The sequence below is a fragment of the Dromiciops gliroides genome, chromosome 4 (genome assembly GCF_019393635.1).
Source record: "Dromiciops gliroides isolate mDroGli1 chromosome 4, mDroGli1.pri, whole genome shotgun sequence".
Classification (NCBI taxonomy): Eukaryota; Metazoa; Chordata; class Mammalia; order Microbiotheria; family Microbiotheriidae; genus Dromiciops; species Dromiciops gliroides.
Window position 1 is genome coordinate 435,386,130 of NC_057864.1, and position 20,641 is coordinate 435,406,770.

Here is a 20,641-nt window from a genome sequence, read left to right on the forward strand (position 1 = left end):
TACCTGAGTTCAAATCCAGCTTCAGACACTTGACACTTACTAGCTGTGTGACCCTGGGCAAGTCACTTAACCCCCATTGCCCTGAAAAAAAAAAAAGAAAAAAAAAAAGACTGGGGCAGCCAAGCACAGAAAGCTGCCTACAGCCACATTGTAGGGAATGAAGCAGCCTCCATGCTAGGCACACTGAGCATGCTCAAAAAGTCCTTCAAAGTTAAAAAAAAAATAGGGGCATCCAGGTGGCACAGTGGATAAAGCACTGGCCCTGGATTCAGGAGGACCTGAGTTCAAATCTGGTCTCAGACACTTGACACTTACTAGCTGAGTGACCCTGGGCAAGTCACTTAACCCTCATTGCCCTGCCCCCCCCCCACAAGAAATTAAGCTAAAAAAAAAGCCCTTCAAAGGTACCTCTGTTTTAGGAGAATTAAACATGCCCAGACCAGCCTGGGTTACACCAGGAACTATTAGATTTATTTACATTTATTATCACATAATCAGCATTCTCAGAGCTTCCTGGTAGGTTTTTTGGTTTTGTTTTTTGAGGGGCAATGTGGGTTAAATGACTTGCTCAGGGTCACACAGCTAGAAAGTGTCAAGTGTCTGAGGCTGGATTTGAACTCAGGTCCTCCTGAATCCAAGGCAGGTGTTCTATCCACTGTGCCACCTAGCTGCACCCCCCCCCCCCGCCCATGCTGGTTTTTAAATGGTTACTGAATGTGATAAGAAAGGTTGTTCCAAATAGACATGGCCTATCACCAATCCCATTTATAATTTTTACAAATATATCACAATCTAATAGCACACAGAAAAGGATGATGCTGTTCTAGGAAGTCCCCAGCAATTGTGAATTTAAAATTCAGCCAAGTATACACACACATACACACAAAGATGGTTTAAAATAGATTTTTTTGATACAGAATAAGAGATTCTTTGTGGACAGCAGGGTGAAGATCTAACAACATAGTTATTTTAAAGGAATGCATTCTTTATATTCCATTTCATTTTTTTCCTATTCTCAGGGGAAAAAATGTATGTTGTATGGTTTTTCCTATAGGACAGTTGGGGCTATTGAAGTCATTTAGAAAATCATACATCTGCATTTATAGTCCACATGAGAGTAACTTTTGGTAACTGTGAAGTGACTGTTACATGGCTTGCTTTAAAAGCATTAAAACAAAGAGGAGGCATTTGTGGTTTTGGAGCCTTTGGGGGTTTGTTTTTATCATTTGGTACCATCTGATGAGGGGAAGGAAGAGAAGCTGGCCTCTAGAAAACTTAAAAATTAACTTCTTTTGATTGAGAGTTGGCCATTGGGTCAAAATTGTAAGTACCTCCTTGTATTGCTTCAGGAATAGGGCTAGGGTCTTCAACAATACCGTTTCCAGAGAAACACTGAAATATTCATATAATATTTGGGTATGAGAGAAATAAATACAGGAGCCTCCAGACATTTTAGTCTGAAGCCATTATTTCGCAGATGAGAAAATTGACTCCCAGAGAGGTAAAATAATTTTTCTAAGAGCACACCTCTAGTTAATAGCGGAGCCAGGATAAGGACTCAAGAAACATGAGCCTCCGTTTTTGGCAGTTGTCAGAGATTCCTGAAACTTAAAATTTTTGTTTCAACTAGGCTCTCTGTGGAGTAGTAAGTAATCATTAAACAAATCTACTACTCAATAATAGCTTACACTTGTACCATGCTTTCAGTGTGTAAAGTAACTTGCATTTATTTGATGTTCTCAACAACCCTGAGAGGTAATTCAGGCAGTTATTATACTATTCATTTTACAAATGAGGAATTAGAATTTATGTGACTTGCCCAGAGCAAGGTCCCAGAGCAAGGTAAAATGTTACTGGAATTCAGATATCTGGTCTTTGACACCTGTGAAAGGAGCTGATCTTGAAAGGTGGTTCCTGAATATATACTTTTAAAGACTACTGTTGTCGTTCAGTCTTTTCTGACTCTTTGTGACCCTATTTGGGGTTTTCTTGGCAAATATGATTTGCTATTTCCTTCTCCAGCTCATTTTATAGAAGAGGAAACTGAAGCAAACAGGATTAAGTGACTTGTCCAGGGTCACACAGCTAAGATGTGTCTGAGGCCAGATTTGAACTAAGGAAGATGAGTCTTCCTGACTTCAGGCCCTCACTCTAACCACTGCTCCACCTAGATGCCCATTTTTTAACATGAGGTCTCCCCATTTTACCCAGGGGAGAAACTCAGGGGATAGTAATAAACCAGATCCCATTACTGATTAGCCAGAAATTTTGACCTACTTCTTTGTGTGTGTGTGTGTGTGTGTGTGTGTGTGTGTGTTGGGTTTTTTTTGGTGGGACAATGAGGGTTAAGTGACTTGCCCAGGGCCACACAGTTAGTAAGTATCAAGTGTCTGAGGCCAGATTTGAACTCAGGTCCTCCTGAATCCAGGGCCAGTGCTTTATCCACTGCACCACCTAGCTGCTCCCCTTTGGCCTCTTTCTAACCTGGGCCAGTTTAGGCCTCTTTAGGCAACCTGGTGATCCCTGCTCCAAAGGACTCACCATATTTATGTCAAACTCGTTGTGGTCACCTGATCATCATAGTCTACAACAGCTCAGAACCCCAAGTTCAAGAGATCCATCATCCTCATCCCTCCTAGTAGTGGGGGAAAAGTCCTGTACCACCATACCTGGGCTAGGTCCTGAAATTCTACTAAATCTTACCTTGATTATTTTTTAAATGTTATAAACATTTTTATTTATAGTTTGGGCTCCCAATTTTTATCTCTCATTCTCTCCCTTCCCCCTCCCTGAGGCAGCAAGCAATTAGATATAGGTTATACATGTATGATTATGTAAAACATTACCATATTTGTCATTTTGTACAAGAAAACTTGATTAAAAGAAAAAAAATGAAAGAAAGTAAAAAATAGCATGCTTCAGTCTGTTCCATCAATAGCAGCTCTTTCTTTGGAAGTGGATAGTATGCTTCATCATTAGTCCTTTGGGATTGTCTTGGATCATTGTATTGTTGAGAATAGTCAAGTCATTCACAGTTCTTCATCAAACAATATTGCTGTCTCTGTGCACAATGTTCTCTTGGTTCTGCTCACTTCCCTATGCATCATTTCCTACATGTCTTTCCAGGCCTTTCTGAAGTCATCCTGCTTGTCATTTCTTATAGCACAATAATATTCCATCACCAGCATATACCACGGTTTGTTTAGTCATTCCCCAATTGGGCATTCCCTTGATTTCCAATTCTTAGACACCACAAAAAGAACTGCTAGAAATATTTTTGTACAAATGGGTCTTTTGGGGGATGTCTTTTACCTTGATTCTTTATGGAATGTGAAACATCTTAACAAATTGTTTCTCAAAAAAACCCCAAAAAACAAAACCCTAGGTCCTCATGCCCCAGCAGACATCCAAGTTTCATTTGATGGTGGGACTCGAAAAGCGATTGTTTCATGGATGCCGACAGAAGGTGCTTTCAGTTACACCGTGACAGCCTCCAGTGAAGCTTCAAAGCTGAATTGTAGTACTGTGTCTACTTCCTGCACTATCTCTGCTCTCCAGTGTGGAACCGAGTATGACCTTTCCATTTTAGCAAGTAATGATGCTGGTTCTAGTCATTCAACAGCAACAGTGAACTTAAAGACCGGTATGTAAAATATGGCATGTTCATCATGAAACTAATGGGTCAAGGTGTCTATAATGCTCCTCCAAAAATTTAGAGCACTAAGGCACCTCTAAGTGCACTAGAAGAAGCAATTTATGAAACAGGGGCCTATCATTAGAATGTGAAGCCCATCTTAATGGGCACAAAGTGAAGGGATATAGGGAACAGGGAAGAGTTTTAGAAAAATTGAAACATATTCTTGGAAAATACTGGAAATTCTGACAAAGGTTTAGTTATACATAGTCTTGATTCTACCAATTATTCATAGGATCATAGATTTAGACTTTTTTTTGGCGGGCAATAGGGGTTAAGTGACTTGCCCAGGGTCACACAGCTAGTAAGTATCAAGTGTCTGAGGTTGGATTTGAACTCAGGTACTCCTGAATCCAGGGCCAGTGCTTTATCCACTGTGCCACCTAGCTCCCCACATAGATTTAGATTTTGATGGGACCTCAGCAACCTCCTAGTCTACCCCTTTCATTTTATAGATGAGGAAAATGAGGCACAGGTAGTAAGTATCAAAGAAGATACAATTTAAACTCAGGTCCTGAAACACCAGAGATAATGTTCCTTCCTCCTTACCACAGAATCCAGGCTGTCCAGAGCTTAGATTTACGAGAAAGAATTTCTAGTTAAAAGTGGGCTCTGCATCAAAGAATTTCAGAGTTGGAGAGGACCTCCAAGGTCTAAAAAGGAACACTCTCTATATCCTACCCAATAAGTCATCTAATCTTTGCTTGAAGACTTCTAGTGAAGAGAAAACCTGCTATCTAACTATTAGGAAATAAAGTCCTAAATGTACAGATTGGAATATTTCTATATTTTTTATTTTTAAAAGTTTTTAAAAATTACTTTTTGTACAAATAAAAAATGAATACTAAAAACCTACTCTGATGTTTCATAATGGCATAGAAGTGATCCTGAGTTCTTGAAGGATATACCAGTGGTATAAATAGAAAGAAATTGATATCTTTTTTTTTTTTTTGGTGAGGTAATTGGGGTTAAGTGACTTGCCCAGGGTCACACAGCTAGTAAGTGTCAAGTATCTGAAGCTGGATTTGAACTCAGGTCCTCCTGAGTCCAGGGCCAGTGTTCTATCCACTGCACCACCTAGCTGTCCCAAAAATGATATCTTAAAAAAAAAAAAAAGTTAGAGAGTGTAGCTAGTGTAGGCACAGTGGGTAAAGCATGGACCTGGATTTAGGAGGACCTGAGTTCAAATCTGACCTCAGACACTTGACACTTACTAGCTGTGTGACCCTGGGCAAGTCACTTAGCCCACATTGCCCCGCAAAATCAATCAATCAATCAATCAATAAGTTAGAATTAAAATAGTCTGGGGACTTAGAAGGTAAAACTTCAGTTGCTTGGAAAATTCATTCATCTAGGACACTTGATTCCATGATGATGCTGGATAACAAGGCACTACTAAAACCCAGACATAAAGCACCGGCCCTGGATTCAGGAGTACCTGAGTTTAAATCTGGCCTCAGACACTTGACACTTACTAGCTGTGTGACCCTAGGCAAGTCACTTAACCCTCATTTCCCTGCCCCCCCCAAAACCAAAAAACCCAGACATAATAACAAACATTAACTACTTCTCTTTCCAATGTGGTTTGTTATGAATTATTTACTAGACATTCTCATGACATTAAAAACTATACATCACTTCTCCTGATTACCGCTGAGTTATGTTTATCATATTAGATCTCTTGTCTGTCCGTTGTGTTTTGGTTTTGGTTTTTTGGCAGGGCAATGGGGGTTAAGTGACTTGCCCAGGGACACACGGCTAGTAAGTGTCTGAGGCTGGGTTTGAAATCAGGTCCTCCTGAATCCAAGGCTGGTGCCTTATCCACTGCGCCACCTAGCTGCCCTTGGTTTTTTTGTTTGTTTGTTTGGGGTTTTTTGTCTGTCCATTGTGGATAGTATCTTACCTTCCTTTCTAAGATTCATTCCAGAAGCTACAGAAAATAGAACATACCAGCTGCTACCTGTTGTGCAGTCTGAAGACCAAAAAATAGGACTTTTTTTCGTTATCCAGAGCCTTTTCATACAGCATATTTTCTTTAGCAAGCATAACAGCAATTCAATGGTTCCCCGTTCCACTTCCTTCTTCTTTAGACACAGTCTAGATTTGCCTCACCTTTGGCACAGGCGAAATCCAATACAACAAATTAAATCAAATAAGATTCAACAACTAAGCTGAAGAATATCCAGAGGAGAGCAACCAGTTTAATGAAGGGTCTTGAGCTCATGTAACAGGAGGATTAGTTGAAGGAACTTGAGATGTTTTACCTGGAGAAGCCTTGGGGGAAGAGGAAGGGTTGTGGCAGTTGTGTTCAAGTATATAAAGGGTTGTAGTTTGGAAGAAGGTTTAAATTTGAGCATTCTTCTTCTTTTTTCCCCCCAGGGCAACGAGGGTTAAGTGACTTGCCCAGGGTCACACAACTAGTAAGTGTCAAGTGTCTGAGGCTGGATTTGAACTCAGGTCCTCCTGAATCCAGGGCTGGTGCTTTATCTACTGTGCTACCTAGCTGCCCCCAGAAGGCTTAAATTTGTTCTGATTTTTCCTAGAGGTCAGAACTAGGAGCAATAAGTAGAAGTTACAAAAAAGATAAACTGAGGGGCAGCTAGGTGGCACAGTGGATAGAGCACTGGCCTTGGAATCAGGAGTAACTGAGTTCAAATCTGGCCTCAGACACTTGGTACTTACTAGCTTAGTGTGACCCTGAGCAAGTCACTTAACCCCCAATTGCCTCACCCCCCCCAAAAAAGATAAACTGAGGCTTGAAGTAAGAATACAATTAGAATCATCTAAAAATGTAATGATTTGTCTTCATTGGGGTTCCCCCTTACTAGAGGTCTTCAAGTGGTAGCTAGACCACCTCTCAGGTGCACTATAGAAAGAATTCTTATTCAGGTATGAGTTGGATTAAATGTCCATCAAGGTCCTTTTCAACTCTGAGATTTTTATTCTGATTCAATAGTGTGGCCCCAAAAGTTTTTTAACTATTAAAGCTTAAAACTGCACTAACATTTTTGGGATATCCGGCATTATATTGAAAGCACTTTGTTGCTGTTGTACGGTCATTTCAGAATCTTCATGACCCCATTTGGGCTTTTCTTGGCAAAGATAATGGAGTGATTTATCATTTCCTTCTCCAGCTCATTTTACAGATGAAAAATACTAAGGTAAACAGGGTTAAGTAACTTGCCCAGGGTTACACAGCTAGTGTGTGTCTGAGGTCAAATTTGAACTCAGTTCTTCCTGACTCCAGCCTGGTGCTCTATCCACTGTGTCACCTTCTCTCCCCAATGAAAGCACTAGGGGATACAAAAGTGAATAAGGTGAAGTCTTATTCAACCCGAACTCTCCTATCTTTAAGCCTTTGCCTCTCCTCTTGGAAAAGACTCCTCTCCCTCATCTTTCTGTTGGTTGAAGCCCAACCCTGCTTTCAAGACCCAACTCGGGCACCTCCTCATCCTTGGAGCCTTTGCTGATCCTCCTGTCTCTCCAGGCAAAGAAACCTCTCCTCCCTCAAACTACTCAGCACTTTGCTTAAACCTCTTTTGGGCATACTTATCACTCTCCGTTGTAATTATCTCACTTGGTTCTAATATAGTTATTTGAGCATGTGTGTTCTCCCTCCTCCTACAACCCATACACACACACCAGCATCACTGGATTGTAAAATCCTTAATCGCACATTATTAATAGTGTCTATTTTCATATCCCCAGCACCATGCATGCTGTAAATACTTAATAAATGTTTGTTGAGTGAATACTTTCATTGCTTTTAAAATTGCCCTATAACCAAATGGATTTTAGGCCCTAACAAACATTCCACTTGTTTCAAGTAATATTTGAGATACCTCCCCCCACAAAAAAATAGTTTATTGGATTTCATTGTAGTAGGTCCTGAAATTGATATGTTGGTCCCTCAAGAATCTTTTTTTTTTTTTAGTGAGGCAATTGGGGTTAAGTGACTTTCCCAGGGTCACACAGCTAGTAAGTGTCAAGTGTCTGAGATCAGATTTGAACTCAGGTCCTTCTGACTTCAGGCCCCTGGGGTGGACCCTGGGAAAGTCACTTAACCCCAATTGCCCTGCAAAAAAAAAAAAAAAAGGTTTTGCACAAATACTGATTTACAATACACTGCCACTTTTTACAACACAATTTACTAAACCTGCTCTGTAATAGAACTCAAATAGTTGCTATCGTGAATTACTCTAAAGTCCTAAGCCATGGCAAAGAAGCAAATAAAATATCTCGGTCTTTAAATGTTTTCCTAGTTGCTTGTGCACCCAGAAGCATCTCAATCCAAGAAGACAATCCTGGCCACTTGTCTGTGTCATGGTCTGGCGTTGAACTTGGAGATTACTATGTGGCCTTTGTGAAGAGTGATGATGGTTTGGAGGTACATTGTAACACATCATTCACCCGATGCAGTTTCCCATCTGATTGTGGCTTCACATACTTCATTAGTGTCTTTGCCTACAATGAGGCAGGGCAGAGCCCTCTGGGTGATGTGTTCAACTATACAACAGGTAAGCAGCATGGGATACCTACCCAGGGGGCTAAGGATTCACCAGACATGACAACACCACAGATCATTCATTCCCCTGCAGAATTCACTTGGAGTTACTCAAAGGAGTTGAATAAAGAGTGGAAAATTTGACCATCAGTGATATTGTTCGCCCCCTTGCCTGATCCAATAATAAGGATCAGGAGCTGAAAATCTCTGACTCACCTCAGTGGTAATGTGTACCACTAAATACCAGAAGGCCCACAGGGGAAATGCCTAGCTTTTCATGGTTCTCAGAAATCTGGCTATTTCTATCCTCTAGCGCCACCTCTTTTTGGGTTAGCTTGTGTTAGTCTAGGTTGTGTGATCTGTGTTGAGTTATGCAATTAGTTTTTTGGCTCAGTTTCCACCCACTGAGAAAATTCTACATTCTTCTCTTTGGACTGTATTTCAAAAAAGTCACTAGCATAGTAGAGTGGGATTAATCACATAAACATGGTTTCTCTGTATATTGTTCTTTACTCATATCCATAGAAGCAAAAGAAATAAAATCAAATATGTCAAAACATCTACCATGCAGGCAGTAAGTCTGCAACTCTAGTCAGACCAATGCCATATGCATGTCCTGAAACCCTTAGTTCCAGGGAAATAATTAAATTGCTTACATTCAGACTTCTCCATCAGCCTTTCCCCTCAAGACCAATCAGGGGTCCCCAGTGCTTTTTTGCTCACCACTTTCCAGAGAATCAATGTCTAGTCAGTTGAGAGAACTCAGGATCCTTGGGCACTGATGCCTTCTCCAGATGCTTTTTTCCACTCATTATTTCTGTTAGTGGCTAGAACCTTTGATGCTTCACTCTAACAGCTTTCTCAGCATGGCTGACTCACTGGCTAGGCTGTATAGAACCCCTCATAGCTTCTTTTACAGCATCATCTTCCAATATGTGCTCCAGATAAATTGGACTACTGGACCTCCCTGAACACACTCTGGTCTTTCCTTCTCTTTATCTTGGTTTTCATTTTTTTTACCTTCCCCACACAACCACATCTCCCAAGATGAAATCCTGGTAATCCTACAAAACCAGATTAAATGCCATTTCCTCCTTGAAGCCTTTCCTGGTTCCTCCTACCAGAAATGTTCACATAGTACATTATATGTCTCCTTTTATACTGATCACTTTCTATATTATTTGAAATTTTTTTTGGGGGGGTGAGGCGATTGGGGTTAAATGACTTGCCCAGGGTCACACAGCTAGTAAATGTTAGGTGTCTGAGGCCGGATTTGAACTCAGGTCCTCCTGAATCCAGGGACAGTGCTCTATCCACTTCGCCATCTAGCTGCCCCTATTATTTGAATTTTTGTGTGCATGTCTTGTCTTTCCTTAAAAAAGCTTCTAACAAAACAAAACAAAACAAAAACAAAAAACAAAAAAGCTTCTTAAAGGCAGGGACAATGTCTTGTTTATCTTTGTAAACTCTAGAGAGTTTATCACAATATCTTGCATACAAGTTGCTTAATTGATACCTGTTGAATTGAAGTAACATAATGAGAGTATAAGGGCTGTAGTCATTCAAAGAAGAAATCGATATGTGCTGGAGCAATCAGGGAAGATCTTATAGAGAAGATAAATCCTAAACTGGACCCTGATGAGTCAGTAAGCTTGGTAAAGATTAAGGGCAAAGGTTTTCTGGGAAATTCTGGATCTTTACATGGGCAGAGAGGCACAGAGTTGAATCTTTACCAGAAACCTTCAGTGAAGTTCTTTAATGTTTTTCCAGGATCTATTTATATAATAATATTTTTTTTCTTTAATTTTTTCTGGTTTGACATTTGGAAGGGATGATGGGGCTAAAAAAAGAGGAGATTAACACTCCCTCTGCCACAGAAAAAACAGGTTTAAGAAAACTGACAAATGACTCTTGGGACAAAGAATTGGATTTCTTTATTGGCTATTTATGATATCTTATTGAGTTAGGTATATCACACGTATTATTTCCATTTTGTGGAGGGTAAAACAAAGACAACATAAAGTATCATTGGCAGAGACAGAAAGATAAAATAAATCTTTTGATTCCTAGTAGCAAAGTCTCACTCTTGCATAATGTCTCACATGGACTATCATTGTTCAGGACAAATATTACTGTCACTCTCTGTGCTTATGCCCTTTAGCTCCTTGCTGTCCTGGTGATATTAACCTAGTGTTCCTGTCTAGTGATACAGCGGAGCTTGTCTGGTCTCCTGTCCGTGGTGCTGAAATGTATGAAACAAAAGCTGTTGATGGGAACCATGTGATTGAGTGCAATGACACTGCTACTTCTTGCACCCTTTCTGCCTTGCAGTGTGACACTGTGTACAACGTCACTGTATATTCTTTCAGTGAAATCAGGGGGAGCAATACATCTTGTGCTCCCCAGTGCGTGACAACAGGTACTGTATAGCTTCCATTCCAAACCCTGTAATGCTTTTTTAAAAAAGCCAAATCTTCATTGACTCATATAAATCTATCCTTTAGAAAAAGAACCAGTAAGGTGTTTTTTTTATAATTTCTATGTGCAAAGTGATGCTACCACTATGGATGATGGTAGCAATTATGATTATTTTCATACTTCAGAGATATCTGATTTTGTCTCTGAAGTTGTACCCTTTGTAGATCCAGCTCGAAACCCTTCTAAGACATGGTAGATGGTCTTTGAGAGTTTATGTGGGGAAAATATTCAACACCCTGTGGTAAACTTATTGATGAGCATCTCTGAATTTAGATAAGGTGGTAGTCTGATGACAGGCACTGAGCTCTTATGCAGGGTGTTTCTAACTTTGTAGGACCAGACACAATTTGTGCTATTGCTGGCATAGCCTTTGAGATCCCAGAGTCACTTCCATTCTACAACAAAGGCACTGAGTGAACTAATAGAAATAATAACGATAACGATGACAACTGAAATTTTTCTTGAACTTTAGGGATTACAAAATCATTTACATATATAATCTCACTTGGTACTCCCAAGGTGTGAGGTAAAACTAAGACTTAGTAAGGGGAGGAGAAAAGGGAAATCGATTCAGTTCAATTCAACAAACTTTTATTAAGGATCTACCATAAGGCCTTGTGCTAAGTGCTAGAAGAGAAATAAGGGAAGAGAAGAAGAAAGGGGAAATCAAAGGAAGAAAGGAGGAGAGAGGCTAGGAAAGGGCAAATAAGAGAAAGAGAGAGAAGAATGTGGCTCTGGTAGAGAGTGAAAAGTGCTACTAGTAATTGACATAAATTCTACTCAGGGCTGTCCATGTCATTCATAGTTTGCTTAACTCAATTTTAATACCATGAAGATGAATATTTTAAGCTTTTAAATGACCTAATGGTTGGGGAGGGGGGTGGGGGGGAGCAGTGAAGGGGGTCCAAGGTGCTTCTAAACTTTCAAGCTAGTACAATTCTACATAAAACAAATGCCATGGTCTCATATGTTCCATTTTAATATTTGGATATGATCTCATCACCCAAGTATTACCCACACTACAGCGATACTGTCTACACTTACCCATACACTGTCACTTGTATCATGTGTGGTATTTGCCCCAGAAAAAAAATCCCTAGCTCTGCTTTGTCATATGCTGGTTAAGTAAATAACTGAAACTCTCTCAGCTCCTTGCAGTCCAGAGATAAAAAATGTGTCCAAGGACACTTTCCCCATCATCAATGTGCACTGGCAAGCCAATAATGATGAAGCCACTTATATAGTAACTGCCAAAGGGGAAGCTGGGCTCCACCACTGCACAAGCTCTGGAGAGTTCTGTACAATAGCTGACCTGCCCTGTGGATCCATCTTCTCCATCAGTGCTGTGGCACAAACAGAAGCAGGCCAGAGTTTGCCAAGCTACAGTGTGCCTTTAGAAACAGGTATGTTAGCCAAAAAATTCAATCGCATGTTGGATTTGGTAGGAGCTATAATGATTTGTCTTAAGATTTGTGTTGTTATTGTCATTTTCCATTGTCTATACCGTACAAAAGAATAAGCTGTGGGAAATGGAGCATAAGTAAGTCACTCAGGGGCAGCTAGGTGGCACAGTGGATAAAGCATCGGCCCTGGATTCAGGAGGACCTGAGTTCAAATCTGGCCTCAGACACTTGACACTAGCTGTGTGACCTTGGGCAAGTCACTTAACCCCTCATTGCCTTGTGGGGAAAAAAAAGAGAAAAAAAAAAGTAAGTCACTCAGAAAACATTTCAAGAGCCCTATTCTCTTAAGGGAAAAAATGGCTTTCAATTAGTAAACAAATTGTATACAATAAACTCCTACCAAGACTAATGGGTATTAAAAGAATATATGTATAATTGCAATCCACTTATTTTAGCCAATAATTCTTATCTTTTCCTTTCCCACACATTTTACAAGGCCTACTAACAAGTTGGAAAGTAGAATGATGTTGGTTTCCACTCTTCTGCCCTGCCCAGATCAATCTTATTTCTAGAAGTGTCAAACAGTCATAAAATGTCCGAAAAAGCAATGGAATAAGGATAGGAAGAAGAAATCAAAGCTTCTATAAATCCCTGAATAACTGAGAGCTCTCTATAAATGTCTAGAATGTCTAGAAATATCTTAAATGGCTAAGAGAATCTCAAATTATGATAATGAATGCATAATATGTTGACTTTTTAGTGAGAAAGATTAAAATATATGGATATGTGTCTATTTTTGTATGTATGTTTCTAAGATATATAGTTGTAAGATGTTTGTTACATGAAGAAAAGTCTAATAAATCAAGCAAGTCAGGAAACTTGGTAAAGGTCCCCTTTCTCAGACAAAGTTGTTTTTGTACTTTCTTTTAGGGGGATGACCACTATGGATGGATAGCTGCATCAGAGCATATGAAAAGGAAAAAAAAATGTTAACTAGTCAATTTAAAGTTCAGGTTACATAATTCAATTAAATACAAATTTATTAACCTACTATGTGTAAAACACTGTGGTAGGCACTGAAGGTACAAAGGTAAAAACAAAACCATCCATGTCTTCAGGGATTTTACATCTTTTTGGAGAAAGATTCGTTCATAGTTAAGTAAATACAAAACATATGCAAAGTAAAAGAAAATAATTTCAGGATGAAAGTAGGGAGGAGAACACTAGCAACAGGTGAGATTAAACAAAGCTTTAGGTGGCAAGGGAGAACTGAACTGAGCTTTGAAAGGTTCTCAGGATTCCAAAAGGCAGAAATTGATGTAGAGCATTCTAGGAATGGGAGCCACACTAGGCAAAATCATGAAAGCAGGAGATAGGATGTCATGTATAGGGAATGGTAAGTATGCCAGATTGGATGGATCATCACTGGTGTTAGTAAACGGAAATCGGTGTGGGAAAATGGGTTGGAGCCAGTGTATGTTAGTGTCTGGAGTCAATGTATGAAACAGGAGCCTCGAGATGGGATTGAGCAAGGTCAAACCCATGCTTTGGGAATATCAGTTTGGTGTTCATATTGAATTGGACAGGGAGAAGGGAGAAACAAAGCTGAAAGACTATGTAGGAGGCTATTTCAATAATCTGGAGGAGGGATGATAAAGGCTTAAGCTAGAATGGTGGCAATGGGAACAGAGAAAAGCAAAAGATCAATGTTGGGAAGGTAAAATCTACAAGACTCAGCAATTGATTTTTATTTATTTATTTTGTGGGGCAATGGGAGTTAAGTGACTTGCCCAGGGTCACACAGCTAGTAAATGTCAAATGTCTGAGGCCAGATTTGAACTCAGGACCTCCTGAATTCAGGGCCAGTGCTCTATCCACTGCACCACTTAGCTGCCCCAGCAATTGATTTTTTATTGGTTGGGAAAGGTGTAGTTAATAAGTCAGAAGAGCTGAGGATGATTGTGAAATTTCACACCTATGAGATTGGAAGGATGGTAGTACCCTTAATAGAACTAAGGAAGCTAGGAGGTTGAGAGGTGAACTCAAGGAGAGAGATTATGAATTCTCTTTGGGACCTTTTGAGTTTAAGCTATATAACAAAGCATGAGTCTAATTCTTGACAGTTTTATACATAGATACACACACACACACACACACACACACACACACACACACACATATATATATATATATAGGTGAGGCAATTGGGGTTAAGTGACTTGCCCAGGGTCATACAGCTAGTAAGTATCAAGTGTCTGAGGCCGGATTTGAACTCAGGTCCTCCTGACTCCAGGGCTGATGCTTTATCCACTGCGCCACTGACAGTTTTAAAGACGATAACTTAATAGACACAAAATCAAATTATTCTCTCTTTGTTTCCTTTTGAAGTGCCATGCTGCCCAGCAGATCTGACAGTAATTCAGGTCACCCAGTCTGTAACCAACGTAAGCTGGACCACTGGGACTGGGGCACAAACCTATGTGACAATTTTAGAGTCTCATAAAGGACAGTTTAAGTGTCATACTCTGCAAAATTATTGTATCCTGGGATGCATCAGCTGTGGCACCAATTATACAGTGGCTCTGAAAGCTATTAGCGCTACAGGACTGACTGCTTTTTGCACCTACCAAGATTATTCTTCCAGTAAGTATTTGCTCAAATCTGGCAGTAGATCTCACTCGAATCAATGACGAACTGACCTATTCATTCATTCAATATACATTTACTATATGGTGACTACATGCCAGGCACTAAAGATCAAAAAACAAAAATTAAACCATCTCTGGCTACAAGGTACTTGTGTTTTATTAGAGAGAAACAATGTGTACAAATATGAGTATATATATTATATATGTGCATGTATGTGTGCATAATATGTATATATAAGGAGAGGGAGAAACAAATCCTTTCTCTTTAATTATATATGTATATATAATGCATAGATAAATATATGCCACATTTCTATCATGTGCACTTGCATTATAAATTAATATTCTCTAAAATGTCTACTTTTTGTTTGCAATATTTTTTTTTTGCAGGGCAATGAGGATTAAGTGACTTGTCCAGGGTCACACAGCTAGTGTCAAGTGTCTGATGCTGGATTTTAACTCAGGCCCTCCTGAATCCAAGGCTTTATCCACTGTGCCACCTAGCTGCCCCCGTTTGCAATTATTATTATTATTGGGGATTTTTTGCAGGGCAATGGGGGTTAAGTGACTTGCCCAGGGTCACACAGCTAGTAAGTGTTAAGTGTCTGAACTCGGATTTGAACTTAGGTACTCATGAATCCAGGGCCGGTGCTTTATCCACTGCACCACCTAGCTGCCCCCTGTTTGCAATTATTTTTAATCATAGAGTCTGAAACTTCAAAGGCATTCTGTTTGGAAATTAACAAATTAATTGCCCAGAAAATGCCTAGACATTTTTATCCTGAAGGGAAAAGGTATTTTCATAATATACAAGTCCATGTAGCATTCATAATCAAAAAACATAACATTAGAAGGGACCTTAGAGGTCTTCTAGTACAACCCCTTCACTTTTCAGATGAGGAAACTGAGGCCCAGGGAGATGAAAGTCTTTTCATTGCCCCCTCATACAACCCCTAGCTTTATGCCTGTATCCATCAGTTAAATACATTTTGTTTGTTTGTTTGGTTTTTTTGCAAGTCAATGAGGGTTAAATGACTTGCCCAGGGTCACACTGCTAGTTAAATACATTTAACTGCTAGGTAGACTACTAGATAGCAGCAACTGTTTCATTTTTATCAGTCACTTTCTAGTACCTAATGGTGCAGAGTGGAGTCACTAAATAAGTAGTTGTTGAACTGAACTGAATTAAGTGGAAGCTAGGTAGTACAGTGGATAGAGCATTGGGTCTGGAATCAGGAAGATCTAAGTGCAAATCCAGCCTCAGACATTTACTAACTGTGAGACCCTGTCACTTAACCTGTTTGTCTCAGTTTCTTCATCTGTAAAATAGGGATAATAATAGCACCTATCTCCCAGTATGGTTATGATGATCAAATGAAATAATAATTGTAAAGCCCTTAGCACAATGTCTGGCACATGGTAGACACTATATATAAATGCTTATTCCCTTCTCTTCTCCTTCCACCTTGGGGAAGCTAAATGTTACAGTAGATAGAAAACTGGACCTGAAGTTGGGAGGATCTGAGTTCAAATCTCACCTCAGATACTTACTAGCAGTGTGACCCTGGACAAGTCACTTAACCCCAATTTCCTTAAGCATCTGGGGTCATCTCCAATCAGCCTGATATATATTTTGCCACTGGACCCAGATGCCCCTGGAGGAGAGAGTGAGGTTGGTGACCTTGCACAGCGCTTTCTCATTTAAATCCAATTCACTACAAGTCATGGCATTACCTCCCCATGTTATGGTCCTCTTGGAGAATGAAGGACAAACAACAACAAACAACAACATTTCTTTCTTCCTTCCACCTTGATAGTAAGCAACAGAGTTGATTAAGGTTGAGACACAAGTGCTCTCACTCCAAACCCAGGGATCTTTTGACCACACCATGCAGCCATAGATATAGCATGGAACTACTTATCATGGGATTTAGAGCCCTACCTCGGTAGCTACACTTCAGAAGTCATATTTTATCTCATGGGTTGGCCATGGTCGTGTAGATGTTAAATGGGCAGATAACTTTTGTTTTCTTTTGTTTTCATTTTTGCGGGGCAATGGGGGTTAAGTGACTTGCCCTGGGTCACACAGCTAGTAAGTTCAAGTGTCTGAGGCCGGATTTGAACTCAGGTCCTCCTGAATCCAGGGCTGGTGCTTTATCCACTGCGCCACCTAGCCAGACAACTTTTGTTTTCTTAAAGAGAAAAAAATAATTTTGACACAGATTTTACCTTTCAGGTGCCTGCTGTCCTTTGGGAGTGAAATTATATCGACTGGGCAAGAATGGTATTCGGATCTGCTGGCGAGCCTCTGTAGTGTCTGCAAACTACAGGGCAGAACTTTATGGATCCAAAGGCGTTTTCACTTGTACCCCAACCTCTACTCTTAGCTACTGTGACATCACTGAGATCCCCTGTGGGGATGTGTATACAGTCATGGTGTCTCCAGTTGATGAAATGGGATCAAAACTTACCTTCTGCCCCCAAAAGATATATTCAGGTAAACTGAGACGACTGCCATGTCATTCCTGTAAACCAGGATTCGTTGAGACTAAATTTATTTGTTATTTGGAAAGGTTATAGATAGGGTACAAAAATAATAACTGATAGTTATAAAGCACTTTAAGTCTTACAGAAGACTTTATGTGTATGTATCTTGTGAACCTCACAATTACCTGATGAGGTAAGTAGTAGGGGTTAGGTCTGTTCTGGTTAGGTCCAAGACTGGATGTGTGATTGCATTCATATAGAGAACTTCCAAGTATGGAAGCTCCCTCCTCTCGATGCAAGTCAGCAACTTGTATCATGGACAGTTGCCCAGGGCTTTGAAAGGGTAAATCACTTGCCCAGGGTCTAATATAGTCAGTCTAGGTCAGAGGTAAAACTTGAGCCCAGGTCTTCCTAGCTCTGTGGCCTACTTTTTTTTTTCTTTTTCAGGGCCATGGGGGTTAAGTGACTTGCCCAGGGTCACACAGTAAGTAAGTGTCAAGTGTCTGAGGTCAGATTTGAACTCAGGTACTCCTGTATCCAGGGCTGGTGCTTTATCCACTGCGCCACCTAGCTGCCCCCTGTGGCCTACTTTTTAAAATTATTATTTCTTTAGAATTTTAATTTTTTCCAGATTACATGTAAAAACAAATTGTAACATAGATTTTTAAAACTTTGTGTTCCAAATTCTCTTCCTTCCTCCCTTCCCCCCTTCCCTCTCCCAGGAACTCAAGCAATTCAGTATAAGTTACGCATGTGTAGTCATGCAAAACATCTTCTGTGGCCTAATCTTTAGCCATTTATACCATACTACCTGTCTTGGTTTAGAAAAATTAATTGCCTTACTCCTAACCTTACCTCTAGCAAGTATCAGAGGCAGGATCGAAACCCAGATCTTTAGGACTCCAGGTCCAGAACCCTACCCACTATGAAGCACTAGAAAGAACATAAGTTTCAAGTAAGCCTACTTTGACAGTCAATGATTTCCAACCATTTTGATGTCTCAATTCCTTCTCTATCTTTAATTTTGTGACACCCCTCCCCATCCCTTACTCACTCATACCCAAATCGGGCTATATGGTATAGCAAATTACAATTCATTTTGTTTTCAAATTGGGGTGATAGGGGGCAGCTAGGTGGCACAGTGGCTAAAGCACTGGCCCTGGATTCAGGAGGACCTGAATTCAAATCCGGCCTCAGACACTTGACATTTACTAGCTCTGTGACCCTAGGCAAGTCACTTAACCATAATTGCCCTGAAAACAAACAAACAAACAAACAAACAAACACCCCCCAACAAACTAGGGGAATGATTTTTATATATCCTCAGAGATAATGGGAGATGGAGATGGGGAGAATAGACCTGGATGAAGGATAAAAGAGAATTTCAAAACAGAGCAATTAGTGATCACAAAATCTGACTAATGACAACTTTGTATATCCCTCTATGTACAGCACAGAGCTCTGCACAGGGTTTAATGAGTTCTTCAGTGATAGAATGAAGGAACTACCATTCTCTCTAGAAATTCCCCCCCCAAAGAGAGAGAAATATTCACTAACTCTTCCCTCAAATCATATCTAAAATCTTACCCAGGAGACATTCATATGCTTTTCATCTATTTTTTTTTATTTTTTAGTGAGGGCAATGGGGGTTTAAGTGACTTGACCAGGGTCACACAGCTAGTAAGTGTTAAGTGTCTGAGTCCCAGATTTGGAACTCAGGTACTTCTGACCTCCAGGGCCAGTGCTCTACCCACTGCGCCACCTAGCTGCCCCATCTATTTTTTTTTTTTTTTTAGTGAGGCAATTGTGGTTTAAGTGACTTGCCCCAGGGTCACACAGCTAGTAAGGTTAAGTGTTGGAGGCTGGATTTGAACTCAGGTATTCTGACTCCAGGGCCAGTGCTTTATCCACTGCGCCACCCTAGCTGCCCCCATATTTTTTAAATAGAAAACTCACTAAATAACGAACCCTGAACTTTGCAGATGAACATGAGAACAAAATCCAAGGGGTTTTAAGAGAATTCATGTAATGAAGCAGTGTCAAGTGCTCTTGAAAAAGGACTTGGCCCGGGTTTTCTGTAGTTACTGTCATTCACACAACTTATGTCTTACTCCCAGAGCAAGATAGCTGAGAACATCACTCCTGGGAAGGGGACAAGGGATATGTTCCTAGTTTATATAAAGAAGGAGATAGGGTTAAGAAAAGGCATTTAAGGGGGCAGCTAGGATGTACAGTGGATAAAGCACTGGCCCTGGATCAGGAGGACCTGAGTTCAAATCCGGCCCCAGACACTTTAACACATAACTAGCTGTGTGACCCTGAGCAAGTCACTTAACCCCAATTGCCTCAAAAAAAAAAAAAAAGAAAGAAAGAAATAAATTTTTATTTCTTTGGGTCCTGAAGACTTTTTTTAATTCCCAACAGTTCCCCGCATTAAAATTTAAATACTCAAGTAAAGGGTAATAATTTAAATCTACAGTGATCGAGAGCTTAGTAGAATGTTAGATGGAAAGATATGATCCAAATGATGATCCCAGTTAGGTAGGTTCAAAGTGTTAGACCAATAAGACCCCCAAAATGTTGATTAACCAACTATTGTTTACGTGGAGGGAGGTCTCAGTGGAATACAACAGAGCTTAATCTTAGTTCTGTTCAATGCTTGCTTCATCAATGATTTAGATGAAAGCACAGACAACATATTCCTCCATTTTGTGATCATTAGATGGGAGGGATACCTAATACAGTGGGTGACAGCATGGGGATCCAAAAAGATCTTAACCCAACTGGAACAATGGGCCAAAACTTTTAAGGTGAAATAAATAGAAAGAAATGTAAACCAACACCTAGTTTTTTAAAAAATCAACTACAGAAGTATAGAATAGGAGAAAGGTACCTAGGAAGAATTCTTTTGAAAAGGACCTCGAGATTTTAGAGGATTACAAGCTAAGAAGAATGAAAAAATAATAGACAGGCAGAAAAGCTTATTAAACATCTTGGGCGCATTAACAGAAGACCAAAGTTCAAAACATAAAAAAAAGGACAGTTTCACTATCCTTTGTGATGGTCAGAAACACATCTATTTTTGGGTTTTGGGGTGAGGCAATTGGGTTAAGTAACTTGTCTAGGGTCACACAGCTAGTAAGTGTCAAGTGTCTGAGGCTAGATTTGAACTCGGGTCCTCCTGACTCCAGGGCCAGTGCTTTATCCACTGTGCACCTAGCTGCCCCTGTCAGAACACATCTAGAGTATTAGTCCAGTTCTGGAGATCATATTTAAGGAGATTCATTAACAGAATGAACTATGTTCAAAGTGAGCAAATAGAATGGTGAGAAATAATAATGACAATGATAATAGCTAATATTTATATAGCACCTACTATGTCAGGTACTGTGCTAAACTCTTTACAAGTATTATTTCATTTGATCCT

General features: G+C 40.0%; 1 protein-coding gene across 1 annotated transcript in view; it reads left to right on the plus strand.

The window, feature by feature from the left end:
* The window catches only part of FNDC7 (fibronectin type III domain containing 7), a 52,257-nt gene that overhangs the window by 29,138 nt on the left and 2,478 nt on the right, over positions 1-20,641 (plus strand). Inside the window, 6 exon segments of the mRNA XM_044003532.1 lie at positions 3,386-3,643; positions 7,957-8,211; positions 10,360-10,617; positions 11,825-12,079; positions 14,468-14,722; positions 16,964-17,224. Of these exon segments, the coding sequence (XP_043859467.1) occupies positions 3,386-3,643; positions 7,957-8,211; positions 10,360-10,617; positions 11,825-12,079; positions 14,468-14,722; positions 16,964-17,224 (1,542 nt within the window).